The 21,770-nt window shown below is 43.5% G+C and overlaps 1 protein-coding gene across 1 annotated transcript; it reads right to left on the bottom strand.

Moving 5' to 3' along the window:
• Positions 1-1,783: 1,783 nt before the first annotated feature.
• On the bottom strand, positions 1,784-12,067 carry LOC110538723 (uncharacterized). Its single transcript, XM_021625683.3, has 2 exons — positions 8,629-12,067; positions 1,784-4,871 (listed from the first exon to the last, which is right to left on the bottom strand). Exon 1 carries the CDS (start codon positions 10,655-10,657, stop codon positions 8,744-8,746), a length of 1,914 nt encoding a protein of 637 aa, XP_021481358.2. The 5' UTR covers positions 10,658-12,067; the 3' UTR covers positions 1,784-4,871; positions 8,629-8,743.
• Between the last annotated feature and the right edge of the window lie 9,703 nt (positions 12,068-21,770).

Raw genomic sequence — 21,770 nt, forward strand, 5'->3', positions numbered from 1 at the left:
AAAGGACAACAACCCTAAGCACACAGCCAAGACAACGCAGGAGTGGTCCTTGGGCATAAAACAACAATTTAATACATTTTGGAATAAGGCTGTAACTTAACAAAATGTGGAAAAAGTCAAGGGGTCTGAATACTTTCCGAATTCACTGTACATCAGATCCGCACCAAAAAAAGATGGCCATAGCCCACCTCCCCAAATAATCCCTTGAACATATCACATCTGGTGAGAGGAGAGGATATGCCGATAAAAAGAGGAGCAAATGAGCCAAGATGCAAAAATAGTACATTTGCACATGCAACATATCAACTCTCTGGCTTCATTCATAGGCTACATTAGACCAGTCAACGCCAGCAGCCTAACATATTTTCTCAACATAAAGCCCCCAATAGAAAACACAATTAGACCTAGTGCTAAGGCCTCCATACATTCTATAAATACTAGACTTGTTCTAGGTTTAACTCTCCTCCTATAGGTCTCCAGTAGAGCTTGAAATTAGGAAATTCTAAAACGTATAGTTAATTCACATTTGATCTGCACCAAATCTTAAAAGTTATTCCCAAATATGTTTATAAAAGTAAAGACAATTTTAAAACTCTAAGGCAGTGAACGGCGAGACTTGCGAGTTCACCATTGAGACATATTTCATTTCTCACCAAAGGCACCAGAGTTTTATTTTGTCATTTGAAAATGAATGGCTTTGAGGTGGATTAAAGCACTAGTTTAAATCATTTTCACATTACATTAATAGACTGCTCTTTCGATGAAAGATATCAACAATCAAAACCCCAGGAGTCCAACTGTGAGTTTCAAACATTCAAATGCCATGACATGAATCTGTTTCTGTTTTACTTTGGTGGAAACCCTCAAAAGACCTCTGATAAGTTTATTCGTAATGAAACTGCAGTTCATTTTGAACATTCTCAATCCTGAAATCCACAGGCCTCATCTCAGTGGTATGAATGCAAACAAAAGGCAGAGTGGAATGACTCTTGACAAAAAGAAACATGAAGGCTTCATAACTTTATTTCAATCTCAATCACAGTCAGACAGACTTCTGTCAGAGATTGTGGAGGTAGTTAAGGAGTGGGAGGAAGAGGACACAGGTAGATTCAGACTCAAACTTTATAACTTTGAGCTTTTAAACCCACTGGCTCCACGTCATCTACAGGACCCTGCTAGGTAAAGCCCCCCCTTATCTCAGCTCGCTGGTCACCATAGTAGCACCCACCTGTAGCACGCGCTCCAGCAGGTATATCTCTCTGGTCACCCCCAAAACAAATTCTTCCTTTGGCCGCCTCTCCTTCCAGTTCTCTGCTGTCAATGACTGGAACGAACTACAAAAATCTCTGAAACTGGAAACAATTATCTCCCTCACTAGCTTTAAGCACCAGCTGTCAGAGCAGCTCACAGATTACTGCACCTGTACATAGCCCATCTATAATTTAGCACAAACAACTAGCTCTTCCCCTACTGTATTTATTTATGTTGCTCCTTTGCACCCCAGTATTTCTATCTCTACTTTGCACATTCTTCCACTGCAAATCTACCATTCCAGTGTTTTACTTGCTATATTGTATTTACTTTGCCACCATGGCCTTTTTTTTGCCTTTACCTCCCTTATCTCACCTCACTTGCTCACATTGTATATAGACTTATTTTTCTACTGTATTATTGACTGTATGTTTGTTTTACTCCATGTGTAACTGTGTTGTTGTGTCGAACTTGTCGTGGAAATTTCCTTAATTACCAAATGATGAGAGAGCAAATCACACACGAGTCAGAGTTATGCTTAATCTTCACCTTTAATAATAATTAAGCTTTTGCAATAGCATTTTGACTTTCAACAGTTCATTATCTCTAAATGAAAAGTTGAGAGTCCCAACATAATGGCAAATGGGTTCCTTTATAGCAAAGATCCACCCCCTCTCAAGAGACATGACAAAACACAGGTCTTAGGAACTTACACAAAGAAAAAACCTTACTTCAGAGAGAATATCCCCTAGTCAGACAGAGTGGGCTATAAATTATCGTTCAGTTTGGTCTCCTAAACAAAGCTCTTATCTCCTCCTTGGTACAAAATGGTACCAAGACATTACCCCCACCCTATGATATATATCAAATTGTCATTTAGATAGAACCAATTCTAAATACGACCAATCAGAGGACAAACTCACGGAGAGGAGAGTGACCCTATAGGTCAACAAAGAGGGAGCATAGAATGATTCCAGACACTGTCACCCTCCTTTTCCCGATGAGAAAATTAGGGAGTCACTGGCACACAGAAAATATATGTTTACACATGATGACCCCTTGACCTCTCCCCTCTATGCGGCCCATGCAACTTAGTCCTGACATAGAACAGATAACTGCCAATGGCCACCACTATAGTACAACAAAATACATTCTTATGAGAAATAACTCTTAAGCATATCATGGAAATAAAACATCTTATCTATGTTACCCAACTAATTCTGATCATTCCCTAACATTCCCCTCTCAAGGGACTCAGTCCCTTCTGAAGAATCAGAATAGTAACATGGCACCTTACTAACAGTAGTTGCAGAGTATATAATACAATAAAAAAATCCCTAATCAAAATGTAAAGCTAATAAAGAATCAAATCCCTTCAATGTAATTATTCACCCGTCAGAAACTGAGTTTACAATGTTTATCCCATAATACAGACTTGCACCTGTTTAAACATATAGAATAATACATTTGTTGAGTAAAAAATAAAAATAACAAAACATATAAATGCTCCCAAAATTACAAGATAACCCTGTCTAAACACAGGCATCATTACAACCTATAGGACAGTCATCCCTCTAAATCCTCATGCTTAGAATTGGGTTCCCCACTATCAGAGATATAGTCAGGAAAAGGGAATAGGTCAGGGAAATCATTCATATACAGTGAACCCTCTCTATCTACACTGTCCAGTGAGAATATTTCACTGTGTTCACCTGATTGTTGTCCATCAATCTCAGATTCCTCATCTACACCTACTTCATTTGCAAGCAAGGGCATAGTAAGAACAACATCAACCACTTTATTAAACAATTTCTTCACACAAATGATAATTAGCAACAGAGCAATCAGTAATATTAGAACATAGATGAACCAGTGGAAAATTGTCGCAGCCCAAGCACCAAACACTGACTGAACCCATCCTAACGGATTCCAGTTGATGTCAGGCTGGTGTTCCCTTTCGAGAACACCCCTAAGCTCTTTCAAATGTTCCACTACAATAGTCAAATTGTCATCTCCCTGGGGTATAAATGTACAACAGTGATCTCCTATAATTTGACACACGCCTCCTTCACGTGCTAGCAACATGTCAAGTGCCACCCTATTTTGTGTTGCCATGAGTTGAGTGGCTTGTAATTCTGGTCTTATCATAGAAAACCCTGCAGTGGTCAAATTTACCAGGGATTCCAAATGATATCCTAGCCTATCCAACTCATGTGCATTCTCCGATGCCCCATACCAGGGGATTAAACCACGCCAGAACTTTTCCAATTTTGAGGATCGTCGAGAGTCACTAGGGACATTATTGTATTGCGAGATGTCCCTCTTAATTAGTCTTAACCTGCTTGGAATAGAGGAATTAGTTTTATGCATTACCACAAGGGAGATGTTTAGTTTACCAAAAATACAGCACCCTGTCCAATTTGTGGGTAGGTAGAGATAAGCATTATCACCACAAATCCAATAATGATCAGTAAATGTTGCCGAGCCAAATTGATGAGGAGAACGATTGTCAGTTTCAGCATCAATCATGGTGTGTCCCACCCTCAGTCTAATGGGGTATCCAGAGCTGCATGTTCCCTTCTTCCAGCTACATCCTATTGGGAAAACACTATAATTGACACATGTTGACATTCCCAGATAGGATTCATTCAATTGTGGTATGGAAATATTGCTTGGATTGTGACAATGACAGGTCCTAAATGGGGTTCGCCGGGGTTGGACTTTAATAGGTTCTGGTACACGGGATCTAGGTTCTAAGATTATTCTACTACACCAATGTGAACAATCAAATCCCCCCCGTAAATCTTTTGTTGATGACAAATTACCATTAATGCATTTATCCCTCAGTGTTCTACCTAGTGAAGGTTGACCCCATGTGTTCTCATTGGACAAAAGCGCCTCTAGTGCACATAGAGTGTCTTCAATGCTGACCTCTACTGAATACTGTAAGAATGGGGAGATCGCTGAATGTGGAAACAAGCTACATACATAACAGGAGGTATTTCCTAACATCAGTTCAGTCTTCACTGTATAGTTAAGCAGTGACCACCAAGTGTTTCCCTCGTGATTCCTACTGTGATGCTCATCCAGTGGATGCATTGACCTTCTTCTTCTTTCGGTATGGGAGCGGCTATTGTTTGCTGGACTCCTGTCCTGAGCCTGCCGTTGGCTCGAGCTGGAGTGGCTGTTATTTAAGTCCCGCAGTGGGACTGAACGGTTATCAGTCGAGTCCGTACCATGTTGTCTTTCCAGGACCGGTTGTCCTTGAGTCACTGTCCATATGGCCACTGTAATGAGAATGCTCAAGACCAGAGCAAGAAACATTATGCGTAGAGTCTGGGCTTGATCCTCCCATCTAGTCGGTGACTTCCGGCGTCTCTGGTCCTCCATCCTCAGGGTCTGGTGGGCAGTATGGCACCTTCCTGCAGTGATGGGCGTGGATCCAAGTAGACCTCTCAGCTACGCGAACAGCAGTGGGGGTAATCAGCATCACCTGGTATGGTCCAGTCCACCTCTGCTGGTTCCAATGCTTTCGTCTCAGGTCTTTCACCACCACCCAGTCACCTGGTTGCAGTTTGTGCAGGATCCCCACCAGTGGCTGGGGTAGAGCCGCTTTCACCCTGGGGAAAATAGTCTTCAGAACATTGTTTAGAGCAGTACAATAACTTACCATGTCATCGTCGCAGCCCATCAGTGTCAGCTTGTTCTGTGGGAAAGGAGAATTAATCATCCTCATTGGTCTACCTGTCAGAACCTCATGAGGAGCCAATCCAGTGGTTCTGTGGGGCCTCCCTCGCATGTACATCAGAGCCAGGGGGATCACAGTGACCCAAGAAAGCCCCGTCTCTGCCATAAGCTTCACCATCTTAGATTTCAGCGTTTGATTAGCGCGCTCAATTAAACCACCGGATTGGGGCCTATAGCTACAATGGGTCCTGAGGTCTATCTGCAGACTCTCAGACAAGTTCTGTATCACCAGGTTTACAAAGTGGGAGCCATTGTCGCTGGTTAATTTAGATGGTAACCCCCACCTTGGGATGATCTCCCTAAGGAGATTCTTGGCTACTGCCATAGCAGTGGAATGTCGACATGGGAATGCCTCTACCCACTTGGAGAAGGCATCCACTATCACCAGACAATATTTGTAACCTTGACAAGGAGAGAGTTCAATAAAATCCATCATTATGTGTTCAAATGGTCCTTCAGGGGTCGGATGAGCCGACAGTGGCATGGGAATACCTCTTCCCATGTTGTTAGTCATACAAATCACACATTTTGCACAAAATTGTTCAGCAAACACAGAAAACCCAGGTGCAAACCAAAATGTATTTACAAAATCAACAACTCCCCCCTTTGACACATGATCTCTTCCATGTGACAACTTAGCTAAGTAGGGGAAACATGAACGTGGTAAAACTGGTAGCCCAGCTGGGCCCAGCCAGAGTTTCTGCACCTGGTCATATGTACATAATCGTTTCCACTTCCTCAACTCAACAGGACCTACAGAGGATTGTAAGTCAGAGATATCAGTGGGAGAGAAAAGGTTACTATCAGGAAGTAAAACCATCTGTAACACAGGGGCCTCCAAGGAGACAGCTGCTGCCTTAGCTGCCAAGTCAGCCATAGCATTACCTTTGGAGACAGGGTCGGAAGAGTTAGCATGAGCAAGGCACTTACAAACAGCAATTTCAGAAGGGAGCAAAATAGCTTTTAGCAAGTTATCAACAAGTTTTGAATGAGAGATCGCCTTACCAGAGGATGTCAGGAAGCCGCGCTGTTTCCACAGAGTACCAAAATCATGTACCACACCAAAGGCATATCTGCTATCTGTATAGATTGTAGCAGACTGGCCTTTAGCTAATATGCAAGCTCTAGTGAGTGCAAAGAGTTCTGCTGCTTGAGCAGAAAGGTGGGAGGGTAATTTAGCACTTTCCAGTGTGGTTGAGGCAGTAGTAACCGCATACGCAACCAATGGTTCTCCTTTCTCAGAACGCTGAGCAGAGCCATCTACAAACAGTTCCAAATGTGCATTTTGCAAAGGGACATCAGTTAAATCCAACCTTGGTTTAGAGACAAGCTCCAACAGTTCAGCACAGTCGTGCGGCTTTCCATCATCCTCGGTGGGCAACAAAGTAGCAGGATTTAACACAGTGCACCTCTTCAGGGTCACATGACACATTGTCAGAAGAACATTCTGATAATGGAGCAGTCGAGCGGGTGTTAGATGGGCCGTCTTTGCCTGTGAAATAAGAGCATGTACAGCATGAGGAACGTGTACAGTGAGTTCACACATGGCAACAATGTCTGCACAAGCCAACACAGCTTCAGTAGCAGCAGCCACAGCTCTCAAACAACAAACCAGACCTCTGGCCACACTGTCCAGCTGTTTGGAATAATACCCAACTGGGCGCTGCTTTCCTCCATGTTCCTGTGTTAAAACAGATGACATAAAACCATTTTTCTCACAAACAAAGAGGTTAAAAGGTTTAGAATGGTCAGGGAGCCCCAAACAGGGAGAAGTAGTCATGAGTTGTTTCAGTTTGGTCAGAGCAGTCAGTCCCTCTGGTGTCCACTTAATTTTGTCACTCATAGCCATTTTGTGGCCATAAATAAGGTCAGCAAGCGGCTGCACCACCTCAGCATAGTCAGGTAACCACGCCCTACAATACCCTGCCATACCAGTCAATGACATCATGTGTCGTTTAGTAACCGGCTGTGGGACAGAGAGAATAGCCTGTATCCTCTCTTTACCCAGCTGCCTGCCATTGGGAGAGATGTCATGACCCAAATACCTCACTGCCTGTGAAACCAACTGTAACTTCTTCTTTGAAACTTTGTGGCCATTCTCAGCGAGAAATATCAACAGAGCCCGAGTATCAGTTTCACAAGTTTCCATTGAGCTGGAGCACAACAACAAATCATCCACATACTGAATCAGAGTGCTGCCCTCAGGGGGTATAAAACCCTCCAGATTTTGTGCTAAAGCCGCTGAAAATATTGCGGCAGATTCCACGTAACCCATTGGAGCGACGGTCCAAGTAAAACGCTTTCCTAGAAACGTGAAAGCAAACCAGAACTGAGATTCTGGTGCCACTGGAATACTGAAAAATGCGTTTGTCAAATCAATCACAGAGAACCACTCTGCTGTGGGTGGTACCGCCCCCAACAGTGTAGTAACATTAGGAACCACCGGGGCACGGGCAAAAACTGCATCGTTCACAGGCCTTAAGTCCTGGACAAATCTCCAATCACCTGAAGGTTTTCTAACAGGCAAGATAGGGGTGTTACAGGGTGATTCTGGACAGGGAATTAAAGCACCATTAGCTAACAAGGATGCATGAACAGGTGTAATACCTGCTATTGCCTCCTTACTGAGTGGATACTGTGCTCTAGACGGGCGCCTGGTATCTTTAGGAGTGACTACCATTGGCTCAGCTCCCTTTATTCTCCCAAAATCATACTTGTCCCTTGCCCATAGGCATTCAGGAACCCCTCTCAGGAGGGGTGAGTCTTCACTCAACAACATGATATTGGTAGAAAAAGAAACCTGATCAACACCATGCACACCCCTCTCAGTTGGTGTTCCCCAACTGAGTGGGTAACAACTTGTCAGTGTGCTGGGTGAATAAGTTGACCCATCAGGGCGCATCTCCCAGTCTGTAGCATCAACCAAGCATTTCATCCAAATTCCAGTATCCACCCATTCTACTCTGTCTGATTTTGCCAGGGACACATGTGGTGCGCTATCCTCAAACAGGTAGAGCTCTTTCTGTGCAGGGGTTAGATTAACCCCTAAAGCACAGAAATCACTGCTACAGTATATACCCTCACACTGCACTGACTCATTCTGTAATGTAGCACACAGCCATTGTTTCTCATAATGGAGATCTCTTGTCAATGGTGAAAAATGGGAGGTGCAATGTAAGCCTGCTTCAGACATGAAACTGCCCTCGTGGCCCCAATGGGTTTTGGCCATTGAGAAAACACGAGCAATATTGGGCACCTCATCATCAACATCCCATGCATAATACCAGTCACAACACTCAGACATTAACATCAATTGCTCCCCCTCTTCCTCCTCTTCCTCATGAATAACAGTTAAACCGGTTCGGCCACATGTTATGTTGATGCCCAGTTTACACAGGAGGTCCCTGCCCATCAGATTGACAGGACAGTGGTCAGAGTAGAGAAATTGATGTTGACACTTCTCCTCACAAAAGGAGACAGGCAGAGGCATAGTTACCTGCTCTCTGAGTGGGAGGCCTGAAGCCCCTATAGTTTTGACTATTTCATTAGACATGGGAGGTTTTATCATAGCCTTGCAGTTAATGACAGACATAGCAGCCCCAGTATCAACAAGAAATATTAATGACTCACCATTGACGCAAGCCTCCACTGTTGGCTCTACTCTCGGAAGGGTGTGACACTTTAAAAACAAATGCTCTTGTTGCTCTGAGGATTTTAGCACAACTGTCCCTGTCTTCTCATTATGTCAATACTCCTCCTCCTGTCCCTGTCCTGGATTGTACAGGGTCGTCTGTGCCGGCGGCCCCGTCTGCCAGGCTCCAGTTTGTCCTCTGCCTGGAGGGACTCCTTGTGGTCCCCACTGTTGCTGTTGCTGGACCCCGTGAGGTGGCCCGACCTGCCATTGCTTGGGAGGTGGCTGCCACGGCTGTTGTTGGAATGGGGCTGTCCATGCATGTGCTCCTTTTCCTCCTCTTCTTGCCCCCTCCTCTCGGGCCCCTCTTTTCGGTCCGCCCCTGTCTTTGTTCCTCTGTGGATTCGTTGGCTCAGAGCAGTCAGCAGCAAAATGACCCGGCTTCCCACAGTTGTAGCACCTGCGCACTCCACCCCCTCGTCCTGTCCCTGCTGGGGCTGCTCCCTTGTAAAACGTCATCTGGGCAGCCTGTAGTTTCTGTGTCTTTACTTTTTCTTCGTTTATTTTTTCTTCCTTCTGTGTACTCTGTTGTCTCTCAGCATGCTTGCAGTGCTGTACCACCGTTGCTAATGGCTCAGTCTCCCAACTGATGCAGGTAGTCCTCACAGCTTTCTCCAGGCCCGGTGTCAGACCCCTCACTAGGGCGTCTTTCAGCAGATCCCCATATGCATGTTCGTTTGGTCTGATACCGCTGTGTAGCCTGAAACAGGTCTCAAGTCTCTTTCTGAAAGCCTCCAGGCCCTCATCTTTCTTCATAGTGCATTCTCTGATAGCAGTCCAGTCAGTCTTAGTTGGATACATCTCCACAATCCTGGCCAGCAGCGCCGTTATCTGGTCCTGATATGCGCCATTCTCAGCCCACAGGTAGTTGCAATCAAACTGTCCCTGTACATCCGCCCACCTGAGTCCCAGTTTCTTTTTACAGATATGGGCTATCTCAGCAGCAGATGGTTTGTACTGACCCACTAATACCCTCATCTCTGCTGAATATTTCACAGCGTCCTTACTTGGCTCTGGTAGGTCCTCTACAATGTCTTTGATTTCATCATGTCTCCACGTCCTCTGGACATACACAATGGGGTTCCATGCTGCGGCAGCAGCAGCATTAGCATCATCAGGTTGAGGCTGAGGGTTAGGACAGGCCATCAGAGGGTATTGATGATACATGTCTGATGCTGGGTCGTATTGGAAAGGGGTAGAGACACGCCTCTCCGTCCTGGTCCGTAGACGGTCCTTCAACGGGGGAGTCAGCTGGGGTGCCCCTCCGTCCTCACTTTCCTCACTGGAGCTGAGTGGAGGAGCCTTGAGAAAAGGATTGTTGATTTTTTTTTCCTTCTGGCGTGCTCCCCCCACTGCGCCTCCAGTGAGACTGGCCGGAGTCACTCCAGACCCTGTCAGGACTTCAGCCAGGCTCCGTGCCAGACGATCAATCACCGTGGTGTTGGGAGAGACAGGGGGTGAGGCTGCAGGTTGTAGTGGTCTTGCATCCAGCGGATCAGCAGGAGGCGCCCGAGGAGGAGGGAGGTCCGGCAACACTGGGTAGAGAGTTTGAGGAGTACAGTATGGAGGGGGACAGTCTCTGTCATCATCATCCTTCCTATTCCTTCTCACTGTTTCATCTTTCCCCTTCTTTTCTCCTTCCTCAGTCTGAACTATCATATTCTGACAGGGTTTTCCCCGAAATGTGTCCTGTCTTTTCTTCCGTTTGTCAGCTTCCCTTTCCCATTTCCTGAATTTCACCCAGTCAATTTGATCCCTTTTTCCTAGTTTACCTTCCTTCTCTACCAATCTCTGTCTTACCTCATCTAACAGCGTCACACTTAGTGTCCCTGTCAAAGGAAAACCACCCTCTCTATGCCATAGAAGTACCTGTTCCAGAATATCCCTACCCCATTTATCTACCATAACCTTCAAGGCTCCAGTAGGAGGGTCCGGAATGCCTGGTTCTTTGCACTCGCGCGCGCCCATGGCTCCTTAGTCTCACACACACACAATCTCACTCCCCCTCTCTCTCACACACACACACACACAGGGAGAGAAAAAATAAAAATTACAACAGGAATTCCTTAAGTACTTCACACAGAATTTTACTGATCACCCACACAGGATTGGTCAGATGCTCACACAGAACTGGTCAGATGTCCACACAGAACATCAGAACATAAAAAGGTAACCCACACAGAGTCTACCTACCGCGCCCACACAGAACGCTCCTACAAAATACTCACACAGAGTAACCCAGGGCATACCTGGCTAGCACATTTAAAATAATTGGAATTCACCACCTCTGAGAGTCACTTAGACAATCACACAGATACACAGAATGAGGTCCTTCTTCCACTAGGGCTTCAACAAGCTCTAAGTCCTATCCAACTCAACTTCAAATGTGGTTTGCTCATCTCACCTCTTTTTTTTTTTTTTTTTAATCTTTTTTACTATGTTCGGGATGTGGTATCCACTCGGCTCGCTGCCTCTCCGATCTTAGGTTGGTCCATCTGCTCCGTTCTCGAAGTGTGGTCTCCCTGAGATCCCGAGTTTGAGGGATCCCTTGTGCACGGTTACCTAGGTCGTCAGGAGCGGTCACCGAGTGAAGATTCACATCCCATCCCCGTCGCCAAATGTCGTGGAAATTTCCTTAATTACCAAATGATGAGAGAGCAAATCACACACGAGTCAGAGTTATGCTTAATCTTCACCTTTAATAATAATTAAGCTTTTGCAATAGCATTTTGACTTTCAACAGTTCATTATCTCTAAATGAAAAGTTGAGAGTCCCAACATAATGGCAAATGGGTTCCTTTATAGCAAAGATCCACCCCCTCTCAAGAGACATGACAAAACACAGGTCTTAGGAACTTACACAAAGAAAAAACCTTACTTCAGAGAGAATATCCCCTAGTCAGACAGAGTGGGCTATAAATTATCGTTCAGTTTGGTCTCCTAAACAAAGCTCTTATCTCCTCCTTGGTACAAAATGGTACCAAGACATTACCCCCACCCTATGATATATATCAAATTGTCATTTAGATAGAACCAATTCTAAATACGACCAATCAGAGGACAAACTCACGGAGAGGAGAGTGACCCTATAGGTCAACAAAGAGGGAGCATAGAATGATTCCAGACACTGTCACCCTCCTTTTCCCGATGAGAAAATTAGGGAGTCACTGGCACACAGAAAATATATGTTTACACATGATGACCCCTTGACCTCTCCCCTCTATGCGGCCCATGCAACTTAGTCCTGACATAGAACAGATAACTGCCAATGGCCACCACTATAGTACAACAAAATACATTCTTATGAGAAATAACTCTTAAGCATATCATGGAAATAAAACATCTTATCTATGTTACCCAACTAATTCTGATCATTCCCTAACAAACTGCTTTGCTTTAATCTTGGCCAGGTCGCAATTGTAAATGAGAACTTGTTCTCAACTTGCCTACCTGGCTAAATAAAGGTGAAATAAATAAATAAATACAAATAATGGTACTACCTGGAAAGAGCTGATTAGACGGAGGTTATTAGTTGCAGTCAAACACAATTTGTAACGAACTACCTCTATGTTGGTTTTCCTTTACAATTTATTTCCATGCAAAACCTAGTTAATTACACTGTGCAGAGTAGACAGAACATCTTCAAGGACTATGGTTGAAAGGAGCGATAAGGAACTGAGGTGGATGGAAGCAAACCCGGACCATCCAGCACCAGAGGAGTGGCTCCTGCTTCTTCCACACCAGGTAGGCCTCAAACAGGTGACAGAGTCTGTAGACGCTCCACCTCCTGCAACACATAAGAGACCTTCCTTTTGAAGGGAAATTTCACCATGGCTCTGCCACAGCATATAGTCAGTACTATATTAGCATTACATTTTTGTCATAAACATCAACGTTATCCAAACCACAAGCTAGAACGAGCGCATTTTCATTTCACTGTTAGAATTGGGCCGTTCGACTTCCTGCGTATTCGTCTACTTATAGTGAACCACAAAGTGTGGCATTCATAGCGAATACAGATACCTCCCTGCTAGGTAGATGGGGCGTGCCAACAAACTTGGTTGATGGGGTTGTTTACTTTGAACGGCCAACACACATGAATCTCAGAACTTATCTAGATTTGTTTTTTACTCAAGTTTGTCATCATGCCCATGTGGTGTTCTGTGTCTGACTATGCTAATTACAAGCGTGAAAATGAGTTATCTTTCGTAGTTCTACTTACCAGAGATTTACCCAAATGCTGTCAGTGGCTTGCGGTTATCAATAATGATGCTAATTGGTGAATCAAATATCAGAGGGATTTTCAGGCTGAACGGATGGGGAATTCATTTCGACAACAGCTGAGAAGTGATGCAATACCATCCTTTTTTCCTTCACAACAAAATGGAAGATTCTCAATTAGAGGTAATGTAATGTTAGCTAGCTTGCTAGCCTAGCTGGACTAGATAAATTAGCTAGCTAGTAAACATTACAGTCCCTTAGAGAGTGCCAAGAGTGTGCAAAGCTGTCGTCAAGGCAAAGGGTGGCTACTTTGAAGAATCTAATATATAAAATATATTCTGATTTGTTTAACACTTTTTTGGTTACTACATCATTCCATATGTGTTATTTCATAGTATTGATGTCTTCACTATTATTCTACAATGTAGAAAATAGTAAACAAAGAAAAACCCTTAAATGAGTAGGTGTGTCCAAACTTTTGACTGGTACTGTGCAAACATACACTACCATTCAAAAGTTTGGGCTCACTGAGAAATATCCTTGCTTTTGAAAGAAATGAAAAGACATTGTTCATTTTGTAAACGAGTATTGGGATGCTGGCCTAGGCAGAGTTGCAAAGAAAAAGCCATATCTCAGGCTGGCCAAGAAAAATTAAAGATTAAGATGGGCAAAAGAGCACAGACACTGGACAGAGGAACTCTACCTAGAATGCCAACATCCCTGAGTCGCCTCTTCGCTGTTGACTTTGAGACTGGTGTTTTGCGTGTACTATTGAATGAACTTCTTGCGACTATTAATCCCGGATCCGGGAGCGTAATCATAGCCTCAAACTAATTAGCATAACGCAGCAGACATAAATCTTCCTACAAAATCTTCCTATTCATGAAAATCACAAATGAAATATATTGAGACACAGCTTAGCCTTTTGTTAATCACACTCATCTCAGATTTTCAAAATATGCTTTACAGCCAACGCTAGACAAGCATTTGTGTAAGTTTATCATGGCATAATGCTATGCTAGGCTCTGCTGGCAGCAGGCAACATTTTCACGAAAATAAGAAAAGCAATCAAATTAAATAATTTACCTTTGAAGAACTTCAGATGTTTTCACTCAGGAGACTCCCAGTTAGATAGCAAATGTTCCTTTTTTCCAAAAATATTATTTTTGTAAGCGAAATAGCTCCCGTTTGTTCGTCACGTTTGGCTGAGAAATCGACCGGAAAATGCAGTCACTACAACGCTGAACTTTTTTCCAAATTAACTCCATAATATCGACAGAAACATGGCAAACGTTGTTTAGAATCAATCCTCAAGGTGTTTTTCACATAACAATTCGATAATACATCTGTCGGGACAATTGGTTTCTCATAAGAAGCGATTGGAAAAATGGCTACTTGTGTACTTTACACAAGATTTTCTGCGGGAGCCATCATGTGACCACTTGCTAAATGTGGTCCCTTACGGCTATTCTTCAACATAAATGCGTAAAAAGACGTCAATGCTGTAGACACCTTGGGGAATACGTAGAAAACGTAAACTCATTCGTAGCTCATTCACAGCCATATAAGGAGTCATTGGCATGAGGCGGTTTCAAAAAATGCGGCACTTCCTGATTGGATCTTTATCTGGGTTTCGCCTGTAACATCAGTTCTGTTGCACTCACAGACAATATCTTTGCAGTTTTTAAACGTCAGTGTTTTCTATCCAAAGCTGTCAATTATATGCATAGTTGAGCATCTTTTCGTGACAAAATATCTTGTTTAAAACGGGAACGTTTTTTATCCAAAAATGAAAATACTGCCCCCTAGTTAGAAGAAGTTTTAAGAAGCTGCCAGTTGAGGACTTGTCTGTTTCTCAAACTAGACACTCTGAGTAAGAGGAGAAGTACACTAGTTGTGCACCGGGGCCTCTCACTCCTCTTTCTATTTTGGTTAGCGCCAATTTGCTCTGTTCTGTGTAGGGAGTAGTACACAGCATTTTACGAGATCTTCAGTTTCTTCGCAATTTCTTGCATGGAATAGCTTTCATTTCTCAGAACAAGAATAGTTTCAGAGGTTTCAGAAGAAAGTACTTTGTTTCTGGTCATTTTGAGCCTGTAATCGAACCCACAAATGCTGATGCTCCAGATACTCAACTAGTCTAAAGAAGGTCAGTTTTATTTCTTCTTCAATCAGGACAACAGTTTTCAGTTGTGCTAACATAATTGCAAAAGGGTTTTCTATCAATTTGCCTTTTAAAATTATAAACTTGGATTAGCTAACACAACGTGCCATTGGAACACAGGAGTGATGGTTGCTGATAATGGGCCTCTGTCGGCATATGTAGATATTCCATAAAAAATCTGCCATTTCCAGCTACATTAACAATGTCTACACTGTATTTCTGATTAGTTTGGTGTTATTTTAGTGGACATAAAACGTGGCTTTTCTTTCAAAAACAAGGACATTTCTAAGTGACCCAAAACTTTTGAATGGTAGTGTACATACACATACATACATAAACTCAGCAAAAAAATACATGTCCCTTTTTCAGGACCCTGTCTTTCAAAGGTAATTAGTAAAAATGTAAATGTCCGTACTGTGAGATGTCTAAGACAGCGCTACAGGGAGACAGGACCGACAGCTGATCGTCCTTGCAGTGGCAGATCACGTGTAACAACACCTGCACAGGATCGGTACATCCGAACATCACACCTGCGGGACAGGTACAGGATGGCAACAACAACTGCCCGAGTTACACCAGGAACGCACAATCACTCCATCAGTGCTCAAACTGTCCGTAATAGGTTGAGAGAGGCAGGCCTGAGGGCTTGTAGGCCTGTTGTAAGGCAGGTCCTCACCAGACATCACCGGCAACGACATCGCCTATGGGCACAAATCCACCGTCACTGGACCAGACAGGACTTAGCAAAAAGTGCTCTTCACTGACGAGTCGCAGTTTTGTCTCACCAGGGGTGATGGTCAGATTCACGTTTATCGTCGAAGGAATGCGCGTTACACCGAGGCCTGTACTCTGGAGTGGGATCGATTTGGAGGTGGAGGGTCCGTCATAGTCTGGGGCGATGTGTCACAGCATCACTGGACTGAGCTTGTTGTCATTGCAGGCAATCTCAACGCTGTGAGTTACAGGGAAGACATCCTCCTCCCTCATATGGCTCATCCTCCTGCAGGCTCATCCTGACATGACCCTCCAGCATGACAATGCCACCAGCCATACTGCTCCTTCTGTGCATGATTTCCTGCAAGACAGGTATGTTAGTGTTTTGCCATGGCCAGCGAAGTGCCCGGATCTCAATCCCATTGAGCACATCTGAGACCTGTTGGATCGGAGGGTGAGGGCTAGGGCCATTCCCCCCAGAAATGTCTGGGAACTTGCAGGTGCCTTGGTGGAAGAGTGGGCAAACATCTCACAGCAAGAACTGGCAAATCTGGTGCAGTTCATGAGGAGATTCACTGCAGTACTTAATGCAGCTGGTGGCCACACCAGATATTGACTGTTACTTTTGATTTCGACACCCCCTTTGTTCAGGGATCCATTATTCAATTTCTGTTAGTCACATGTCTGCCTTGAACACAACCATGTAATCTAGGCCAATGAAAAGGGGTCATGGTTAGAATGGATCCAGCTTTTGTCAAATTTATGTCCAAAAATGTTTTTTTGCATATTCGCCAACCTTAACCCTTTTCCTAACACTATCCCAATTCTCCTAACCTACTACGCTCATTTTCCTAAACTGTTTTGTAAATTCTCCTAATCTGCTACTAAAAGTGAAAGATGTGAATTTGTCAAGAGCTGGATCCCTTCTAGCCATGACCACGAAAAGGGGAGACACATTGTACAATATGACATTCATATAGCCTGGAGGAGGACATTATTGTCCAAAACCTCAGTGGCACTGACTCAATGATAATTTGTTGAAATTAGGGAAGCAGGGAATTAGGGAAGCAACGTGTGGTGTGTGTGTTAGGAGAGAGTCATTTGAATAGAGGCACTACAGATAGTGCTGATGACTGGTCTGTCCGAACAGTCCAGGTGGTGCTTGTACTGTCACACCCTGATCAGTTTTACCTGTCTCTCTGTGCCAGTTCGTCTTGTATGTTCCAAGTCAACCAATGGTTTTTCCGGTACTCCTGTCTTTGCTATTCTCTTTTTTCTAGTCCTCCCGGTTTTTACCCTTTCCTGTTCTGGAATCTGTACCCACCTGCCTGACCATTCTGCCTGCCTTGACCACGAGCCTTTCTGCCACTCTGTACCTCCTGGACGCTGATCTGGTTTTGACTTTTTGCCTGTCCACGACCATTATCTTGCCTACTCCTTTTGGATGATTAAACATTGTAAGACTCAAACCATCTGCCTCCTGTGTCTGCATCTGGGTTTCACCTCGTGTCATTACCAGGTTTCAGCTGCTGCGCAATGCTGACATCTACCATTCTCTTGCCTACTCCTTTCGGACTCCAACCATCTGCCTCCTGTGTCTGAATCTGGGTTTCACCTCGTGCCATGATATCTGCCTCCTGTGTCTGCATCTGGGTTTCACCTCGTGTCAGGACCAGGTTTCAGCTGCTGCGCAATGCTGATGTCTACCATTCTCTTGCCTACTCCTTTTGGATTATTAAACATTGTAACATTGCATGACACGAGGTTAACCCATGGCACGAGGTGAAACCCAGATTCAGACACAGTAGGCAGATGGTTGGAGTCTTACAATGTTTAATAATCCAAAAGGAGTAGGCAAGAGAATGGTAGATATCTGCATTGCGCAGCAGCTGAAACCTGGTCCTGACGGAGGCTGAATGCTCCTTGGCGACAGCAACAGCAGGTTCCAGAGCATTGGAGCTGTAAAACAAGGTGTTGACTGCAGGTCTTGGCTGGTGGGCTTGCAGTAAGCAACCATCTTCTGGTAGACAGACCTCTCACTCTGAACAAGCAGGGGATGCTGCTCTTGCTTCTTTTGGGCTCCCGGGTGGCACAGCGGTCTAAGACACTGCATCTCAGGGCTTGAGGCGTCACTACAGCCATGTATGTTCGAATCCAGGCTGTATCACAACTGGCCATGATTGGGAGTCCCATAGGGCTGTGCACATTTGGCCCAGCGTCGTTTGGGATTGGCTGGTGTAGGCCATCATTGAAAATAAGAATTTGTTCTTAACTGACTTACCTAGTTAAATAAAGGTTAAATATAAACATTTATTATTCAGCTTGGCTGACTTAACAGCTTCTGGCAGATCTGAATACTTGATAGTTGTTCCTCTGGCACTGCCAGCACAGGTCGGCCCTGGGCTTAGTGCTTGAGATGTGGGACAGCAATTCTCTCCACAGATTCCTGAAGGAAGACCGCCAACTACACATACCTCTGGAAAATACAATAATGAGAGATCAATAAAAGTAGTGCCAATCATGTTGGAGGTCAATTAAATAATCAAAACGTGTTTATGCTTTACATACCAATGGGAGGCATTAGACCATTCTCCTTGTATGGCTGGTGGAGGAGAGTCAGGCATGTTCTACTGATGCTGAAAGACAAATTCCAGTTTCCAATATTTTAGCATAGTCATACAATAGATGTGAAATGACATTCTGAGATATCACTACACACAGTTCATACGCGTAATGTTAGCTAGCAAGCCAGCCATCTAACATCAGCTAGCTATCTAACAGAAAGCTTTAACGTGGGGTCTACTGTTTAGACATGTAGGTAGCTAGCCAGCTAAACAATTAACCATAATCTCAATCCATAAAGTACTAACAATACAAACCGATTGGCATAGCTAGCTAAAGTTAATGAAATAGGTTCAATGTTAGCTAGCAAACCGGCCATTCAACTTCAGCTAGCTAGCTAACAGCAAGCTTAAACTTGCAATGAAAACAACTTTGACAAAATTAGAAATGTATAATATCTGAAACTGTAGCTAGACTCTTACCAGTATACATGGACATCCTGTGTCATTTCCATTTAAGGAAGCAATGTTATTGAGAGCAGTAGCAACAGATTTGCAGTTCTCCATGGCCAACGTTATATATTTCGAAAAAACTACAGTAGAAAGGATTATCAACGCATAACAAGTAGCTTATTTTATAGACACAAGATGCTACACCGCAGACCAATCTGAAACTCATCTCTTGGCATGTCCAGCCCACTCATTATCTCAGCCAATCATATTTTTCTTTGGCTAAACCAACTAGGCTCGTAATTTAAGAACTTTATTTGTATTTACAGATGGCATAAAAGTGTGTTATTAAGGCACATGAAAGCTGACATGTTCGAAAATGCATTTCTGCCAAAGAAAATGCATTTTGATTTAAAAAAAAGCATGCTTTATGTTCAAACGGCTCTCCTGTGAAGTCGTGACTTGCAACATACGCCTAGTTTCCTGAAACGGGTCACATATGGTGACAATGACGTAGGCAGTGTGTAGCGGTTGGCGGTTATGATATGAAGGTTTGGCTTGGAACGTTTTTTTGCCTGGTCACAGACAGCTGCTGTGTTGTGCACTGAAGTCCACAAGCGAAGGGAAAATGTGAGAGGACGAGAGCTGTAGATGCGAGAAGGAAGTATACAACGAGCAAAATGTTCATCCTGTTTCATATGTGGCTGCTAGGACAGTGAACTGTGTTTGCGTGTGATCAGGGGCATATTTATTTAGCCGATTCTGTTGAAAACAATGTCTTAAAAGGAAGCAAGCGGAACGAAATGGGGATAAACATACCTGAATTTGTCCAATAGAAACTCGTTTGTAAATGTTGGACTAATGATTACACCCTAAATCAGTGAGATGCAGGAAAGAGTGTGCAAGGCAGTATTGAATGTTTTTTTATTTCACCTTTATTTAACCAGGTAGGCTCTCATTTACAACTGCGACCTGGCCAAGATAAAGCAAAGCAGTGTGACACAGACAACAACAGAGTTACACATGGAGTAAACAATAAACAAGCCAATAACACAAACAAGTCAATGACACAGTAGAGAAAAGAAAGTCTATTTACAGTGTGTGCAAAAGTCATGAGGTAGGCAATAAATAGGCCATAGGAGCAAATAATTAAAATTTAGAAGATTAACACTGGAGTGATAAATGAGCAGATGATGTGCAAGTAGAGATACTGGTGTGCAAAAGAGCAGAAAAGTAAATAAAATAAAAACAGTATGGGGATGAGGTAGGTAGATTGGGTGAGCTATTTACAGATGGACTATGTACAGCTGCAGTGATCGGTTAGCTGCTCAGATAGTTGATGTTTAAAGTTGGTGAGGGAAATAAAAGTCTCCAACTTCAGAGATTTTTGCAATTCGTTCCAGTCACTTGCAGCAGAGAACTGGAAGGAAAGGCGGCCAAATGAGGTGTTGGCTTTGGGGATGATCGGTGAGATATACCTGCTGGAACGTGTGCTATGGGTGGGTGTTGTTATCGTGACCAGTGAACTGAGATAAGGCGGAGCTTTACCTAGCATATACCTTTTGATGACCTGGAGCCAGTGGGTCTGGCGACGAATATGACGGGGGGCCAACCGACTAGAGCATACAGGTCGCAGTGATGGGTGGTATAAGGTGATTTGGTAACAAAAAAGGATGCCACTGTGATAGACTGCATCCAGTTTGCTGAGTAGAGTGTTGGAAGCTATTTTGTAGATGACATTGCCGAAGTCGAGGATCGATAGGGTAGTCAGTTTTACTAGGGTAAGTTTGGCTGTGTGAGTGTGTCACTGTCTGTCACCTTTTTCTCTCGACCTGTCGACGTTGTAAACTTTATTTCATAGGCTAGTGTCACGGTCGTCCTCCTCTTCATCTGAAGAGGAGAGGTGAGAAGGATCGGAGGACCAAAATGCGGCGTGGTATGTGTTCATGATGAATATTTAATAAAAGAAAGCACTGAACACTGAATACAAAAACAATAAACAAATAACGACCGTGAAGCTATAAATGAGACCTGTGCTGACACAAGCAACTAACATAGACAATCACCCACTAACAAACAGTGAAACCCAGGCTACCTAAGTATGATTCTCAATCAGAGACAACTAATGACACCTGCCTCTGATTGAGAACCATACTAGGCCGAAACATACAAATCCCCAAATCATAGAAAAACAAACAGACTGCCCACCCCAACTCATGCCCTGATCATACTAAATACAAAACAAAGGAAATAAAAGGTCAGAACGTGACAGCTAGGTTGCAGCAACTTCATGATGGGTATAGGGAAAATTTGTGTCATGTAGTTGCCTAAACCTATTGATGTTACATTGAACTGGTTGAATGGGATATGAATGACAGTCATCAAATATGCTGTAAAATAAATAAGGACATGCTCATAAAAAATAAAACATGGTCCTCCCTAATCTTAAACGTTACCGACCACCACTGATTTAAACCCATTTAGTATAGACAATGTAACTGATGTGGTAATCTCAGGCAAACCATCTTCATTAACACAGTGGCACCTCCAAGTGCAGCTCAGACCTTCTGGGAGAAAAGTATCTGGTATTGAGCTTGGTGGTAGAAGTTGTGTGTATGTTTTAAGCTAAGGATCCCGTCATCTCCTGCTTCCAGACATTTCAACACCTAGATTACAAAGGTTGGGTTTGCACTAAACAATTGCATGTCAGCACAAGGCATGAACAAATCGAGTATAATATTGATAGCCTCATATACAGTGCCTTCCATAATTATTGGGACAGTGAAGCATTTTGAGGATATTTGGACTATGGGATTAAAGTTAGACTGTCAGCTTTGATTTCACGGTATTTTGATCCATATCAGGTGAACCGTTTAAAAATTACAGTACTTTTTGTACATAGTCCCTCCATTTTAGGGGAACAAAAGTATGTGACAAATTCACTTGTGTATTATGTGTATGTGTGTATTAT

Source organism: Oncorhynchus mykiss, chromosome 19 (assembly GCF_057628025.1).
Source record: "Oncorhynchus mykiss isolate SJ-2025 chromosome 19, ASM5762802v1, whole genome shotgun sequence".
Lineage (NCBI taxonomy): Eukaryota > Metazoa > Chordata > Actinopteri > Salmoniformes > Salmonidae > Oncorhynchus > Oncorhynchus mykiss.

Bases quoted from the DNA above. Each gene is read 5' to 3' on its own strand.
- LOC110538723 (XM_021625683.3), bottom strand. From the start codon at position 10,657: ATGGGCGCGCGCGAGTGCAAAGAACCAGGCATTCCGGACCCTCCTACT.